The 6016-nt window shown below is 43.5% G+C and overlaps 1 protein-coding gene across 1 annotated transcript in view; it reads left to right on the top strand.

Moving 5' to 3' along the window:
* The first annotated feature begins 470 nt into the window (after positions 1 to 470).
* LOC134466892 (protoheme IX farnesyltransferase, mitochondrial) overlaps positions 471 to 6016 on the top strand; it is a 112274-nt gene continuing 106728 nt past the window's right edge. The window contains exons 1-4 of the mRNA XM_063220790.1: positions 471 to 582; positions 1330 to 1472; positions 2661 to 2765; positions 4974 to 5184. Coding sequence (XP_063076860.1) covers positions 552 to 582; positions 1330 to 1472; positions 2661 to 2765; positions 4974 to 5184 — 490 coding nt within the window. The 5' untranslated portion in view covers positions 471 to 551. The remainder of the gene's footprint in view (positions 583 to 1329; positions 1473 to 2660; positions 2766 to 4973; positions 5185 to 6016) is intronic.

The raw sequence follows: 6016 nt of genomic DNA, 5'->3' as shown, positions 1-6016 counted from the left end.
TCTACTCTACTCTCTACATGCTGTCCACACTTATAGGCCTAGGCCTGCATTATTTAGCCTATATATTTTTCATAAAATATATTTTTTAATGATTTTTTTTTTAGATTAGTTAGGCCTACATGAAGACTTCATCTATAGGCCTACGGACACTACGACCTATGCACTAGATTATGCACATATGCGCACGTACACAGTGTCAACTACCATGTGCTATTTCAGGGTCATATGAGGCCAAATATGTTTTACAGTTGGCCCAACACTCTTTCCAGGAAAACAACTCCTCCACGAACAGCCATCTACAAAACGCCATCTACAAATTGTCATGATAGTCCTACTAGTTATGTAACCACACTCGCGTTTCGTGTAGAAAAAAGTGCTACATAATATCTTTTTTTTTTTTCATGTTTCATAAAGTCGTTTCGTAAAGCTTGGCTTCAGTCACGTTTTGGTGACGTCACCGAGCACGCCTCCTTTACGCAAGCGAGGTGAAAATGGCGGCGTGCTGCATGTGAAGGGGACACAACAGAAGCCGGTTTTTGTGATTGAGGAATATGTATAAAACATCATGTAGTCGACTCACAGGTATGAGAACAGCGCTATGAACATGTCTGAGAAATACGTGTCATTAATGAGAGACATTCAGACTTGCATGCTCTTAATTGTCGGTGTATTTGTCAATGTGTTAGCATGTCGGCTAATGTATGCCAACCCCAGTGGTTTTCAATGGTTGTAGTACTGAGCAGCTAGTGTCTTAGCAGGGCGCTGGTTGACCTTTCCTGAAAATAGCTATGGATGTTATCGTGTCTATTTATTAACGCCAGGTTTAGTGGTTCACGGGAAACCGTCTTCGGAATAAAATAAAACATTTTTTTTAGTCAGAGACAGTCGAATGTCATCCATGGCAGATAGCTCAAACCTTAGCATCCATATCAACTTCCTAGAAGGCAGTTTCCATGTATGCTGTCATCCTAGTAACTGATATGTAACTTCTACAAGGACATTTAGGGTTTCGCATTCATATGGACATTGATTCAGTGTGATAAAACTATAACGTAAACGTACTATAAAGCCATATGGGGGTTTGTTATGATGGTCTGCTAACAGCTGCACACTTAGCCTTGTCCGCTGAGTAGCCTTGAAAGTTGAAACTTTTTCCAGCCGATGTGGTTCAAGTAATGGTACCCTTGGATCCCATTTCGCATGTTTTGAAAATGGCTAAAGTAAATGTCAAGGGCTGTCAGAAAGAAATAGGGTAACGTGACCGGTTTGGTGAAGAGATATACACATCACATAACGGTGTGTATGACGACTTTGCTGCTGTCACTCCAGGTCTGGTGGGGGCCACTGTGAACAAGAAGTTATCCGCGAATGCAGCGAAGTCTCACCTAAGCTCTTACCACCTGGCTGAGCTACGCAGGACGGAGTCTAAAGAATGGCTAACATTCCAGCAACTAAGTTTCCTGAAAAGACAGGTCAGTGTGCTATGTGCGACTGTGTGTGTGTGTGTGTGTGTGTGTGTGTGTGCAGATTTGTATAGCATCGGCTGTCTTTGTGTTGTTTTTGTTTTGTTTTGCCTAGCCTTGCCTAACTAGTCTCTGGTGCTGATGTTGTGTACAACCCCTTCGTCACGTGTGTGTGACTCACGTGTGACTGTCCAATCAAAACGAAGATCAACTCACCCCTCTCCTTGCCTGTAGCAGCAATAATCTGAATATGTTCTATTTTTTCTGCCTCTGCAAATCAGAATGTTTATTTTTTTTGCACATTTGTCTACACCTACTCACAGAATATGTTTTTGCACAATTGCCTTTTTATTATTTCTTCTTTTTAGTTTTTATTTTTCCCCTCCCTGATATTATCTGTGTTATATTTATTGTCATTGCTTTCTGAAAGTGAGTAAACAGTGTTATTTATTATACACCACACCTGTAAGTTCAATAGAAAACCGAATTGTCATCTTGAGGGTCTTGCTTCTCATTCTATGGATTGATTTGTGCTGTGCTGTAGTAATTATGAAACAATAGACATGATGTGCATTTGCCTGAGCCTAAAAGAATAAGGAAGCCAAGTATTAAATATTGGAAAACATTTATGCTCTGTCTTTTTCATCCTACCTCTCCTCTCTTCCCGCCCCATCCTATCCTCCTCCCCTCCCATCATATCCTCCTCTTCCTCTCCTCCTCACCTCTTCTTCCCCATTCTTCATCCTTCTCTTCCTCTCCTCCTCTCCTCTCCCCCTCTCCTCACCTCTTCCTCTCTCTCTCTCTCCTCTCCCCCTCTCCTCACCTCTTCCTCTCTCTCTCTCTATCCTCTCCCCCTCTCCTCCTCTTCCTCTCTCTTCTCTCCCCCTCTCCTCACCTCTTCCTCTCTCTTCTCTCCCCCTCTCCTCACCTCACCTCTTCCTCTCTCTCTCTCCTCTACCCCTCTCCTCACCTCTTCCTCTCTCTCTCCTCTCCCCCTCTCCTTACCTCTTCCTCTCTCTCTCTCTATCCTCACTCCTCTTCCTCTCCTCTCTCTCTCTCTTCCCCTCTCCTCACTTCTTCCTTCTCCCCTCTCCCCCTCCTCCTCCTCCTCCTCTTCATCCTCCCCCTCTCCTTACCTCTTCCTCTCTCTCTATCCTCTCCCCCTCTCCTCCTCTTCCTCCTCCTGCTCCTCCTCAGTATGTGGTTCGCCATGGCGGTGCCCTGTCGCAGCGCATGCGTCCCAAGCAGGATCAGCCCGTCTCTTCCATGCTGGAGGAGCACGATGACGTCACCGTCACACAGGTAAACGCTGCTTCACTTGTACGTCACATTATGTGCAATGATTTTCACTCCCGTCCCATCCCCGTCCCAGAAAAAAAAATCCCATCCCGTCCCGTCCCGGAGTGGAGTAAAAGAAACAAATCCCATCCCGTCCCGTCCTGAAAAGAATGTCTCCCAATCCTGCCCACTCCCACTCAAAATCAATCCCACTCCCATTTCATTGGCTTTTTTAATGAAAAAATAAGCAAGCATTCCCGAAAAATTCCTGAAAAATGTCATCCTGATTCACATACACAGTAGGGCTGGGCGATACGGAGAAGAAAAAAAAAATCTCGATATATTTTGTCTATATCTCGATATACGATATTTATCTCCACATTTTTGATTCCCCCTGAATGAGGCAAAAAACTACACTGGTATATGCTTCGAGACACCTGTCTGGGCTGTGGCTGTGCAGACAGTAATTTGACAAATTGAATTAACGGTATAGTGGAATCGGAGCATTGTGAAAGTGAAAGCCCATTGGGAAACTCCAACTCCCATTGTCATTGTGACACAGCACTCCACAGCACACAAGTGAACACTGCACACAACGAAATTGCATTTATGCCTCACCCGTGCAAGGGGGCAGCCCTCAGTGGCGCCCCATGGGGAGCAGTGCGGTGGGACGGTACCATGCTCAGGGTACCTCAGTCATGGAGGAGGATGGGGGAGAGCAAAGGTTGATTACTCCCCCCACCAACCTGGCGGGTCGGGAGTCGAACCGGCAACCTCTGGGATGCAAGTCTGACGCCCTAACCCCTCACCCATGACTGCCCACCATTCTCTTCTGGTATTTCTATTATTGCTATGGTAACCGAGCCACAGACAGAAGGCAGAAGCATGCTCTGGTGCAAGAGCAGCGCAGAGGAAGAGAATTTGCTTCTGGCAATCTCAGAATTGTAAAAGTTTATCACTTCTCTCGATAAATTCGATATGCCAAAATCTACTTCGATATGTTTCTTATGTTTCTCCTTCTCGATATATCTTAAAGGGACGCTGTGTGAGATTTTTAGTTGTTTATTTCCAGAATTCATGCTGCCCATTCACTAATGTTACCTTTTTCATGAATACTAACCACTACCATAAAATTCCAAGTATTCATCATGACTGGGAAAATTGCACTGTTAATACATGAAAAGGGGGATCTTCTCCATTGTCCACCATTTTGAATTTCCAAAAATAGCCATTTTTAGCTGCAAAAATGACAGTACGTGGACCATATTAAACTATTTGTTTATTACTTAGTAAACTTTCATGTAAAGATCAAATTTGGCAATAGGGAGCCCAGTTTCAATGAGCAGCATAGTTGCAGTACCTTTTTTGACCACTTCCTGCACAGTGTCCCTTTAAATCTCGATATATTGAATATATCTGAAATCTCAATATATTACCCAGCCCTAATGCACAGCAATTTTATTTGTGTAGCGCATTTCATACATGAATGCAATTCACTGTGCTGTAGTGTACAGTAAAGCAGTGGTTCCCAACCTTTTTCTTCAGGGACCCATGTTTTTACTATTGTCAGCTTTGGTGACCCAACTGTGCGAGCGCCTGCACGAGAGGGAGTCACATGATACCCTCTGTTTCCTGCGAAAACTCATTTTAGTAATTTTACTCCTCAATTCATCTTTGGTCAAATATAGAATAAATGTTTAATAGCACTAACATTTTGTTGCTTCTATGCATATGTTAGTTAAAGGCTTTGTCATTTTTTCAACATGGGTGATATCTGGTATTTGAAATTAAACCCCTTAAAATCAAGAGGGCTTCGCGACCGCCTGTGGATGGGCGCCTGGGGCGACCCATAGGTTGGGTCCCGACCCATAGGTTGGGAACCACTGCAGTAAAGAACACCACATGCACAGTGTGTTCCTGTTTCAAATGGAATACACTTGTGATGCCACTGTTTACAAAGGGTGTTTTGCAATCAGAATATTCCCAGAACTTGGTTGCATTCGGAATGAATAAAGAGTGTACTTTACTCGTGCGCAAACTGAATACTGCCAACGTTCCGTTTAACATCAGTATTCCTTGTATGTAGCCGAGCTCATTGATTTAATCCATGCATAAATGTCCGTACACACGTATACACGTAAACACACATAAGAAGCACAATGCAAATGAAGTCCGGTTTTGTGTGATTCTTTTGACAAGATGTACGACACGACCTGACTGTCTGTCACACAGGTGCAGCGCATCCCTGCCAACCACCTTGCCCAAGCCCACCTCCCGGTATCGCTACCGGGGCCCGTGGCGGTACCAGCCCAGCCGGACCTGAGCGCAGAGCCAGAGGCGGACAGGCAGGCCCGCTTGGAGGCCCGACAGTGGAGAGAGATCAAGGCGGACATCGCGGAGCTGCCGGATGTCTACGCAAGACTGGCCAAGATCAAGCTCACCGGTGAGAGAGTGTGTTTGTGTTGTGTTTGTGTTGTGTTTGTGTTGTGTTGTGTTGTGTTGTGTTGTGTTGTGTTGTGTTGTGTTGTGTTGTGTGTTGTTCTGTCAGCTTCCCTCTTTGTCTTTGTTTGCCTACCATGTTGTGAGATGCTTTGTGTTGTGCATGTGTGTCTGTCTGTCTGCGTCCCGCTGTGCCTGTGTCTTTGTTTGCCTATCAAGTTGCCCTGGTAAGTGTATTATTACATAGCATGTACACCTGTAAGGTATTTATTTATCATTACCTTTATTACCTTACAGTTCTGTATAAAGTACGAAGTAGGGATGCAAATTATTGATTAATTCATTAATCATTAGTTGATAGCCTTATCGATCGACTTACGATTAATTGATAAGCAGCGTTTTCCCCCCGAAATCTCAATGCTTCTCAGAAAAATACCTACTAAATCTAAAAATTTAATTGAAAATTGAGAAAAGACCACATTTAAATTAATTCTATTTCAATTCTTTAATCCAAAGGTGATTTAAATATTCCCACTATTCACACCCCTCTTCACACACACTCTTCACATGCCCATTTCACCTAGGCATCTTGTCAGTTGAATTGTCGATTAATTGTGATTAATGTTTTTTAATCGATTAATGCATTGATAGATTAAAGTCGATTAATCGATTAATCATTTGCATCCCTACTATGAAGAGGTGGTGTAAATGAACAGTGCATTGTAAACTAGTGGACTGAATTAAACATTTAATTTGCACTGAAAATACAACATGCAATGCATGGTGGAAGGAGGACATATTTGAACCGTGAAAACTTGTTTGTGCAGCAAGCTTGT

This window comes from Engraulis encrasicolus, chromosome 17, assembly GCF_034702125.1.
Source record: "Engraulis encrasicolus isolate BLACKSEA-1 chromosome 17, IST_EnEncr_1.0, whole genome shotgun sequence".
NCBI lineage: Eukaryota > Metazoa > Chordata > Actinopteri > Clupeiformes > Engraulidae > Engraulis > Engraulis encrasicolus.
The sequence above is the reverse complement of the archived record's forward strand: the minus strand, read 5'-3'. Positions and strand labels throughout refer to the sequence as shown.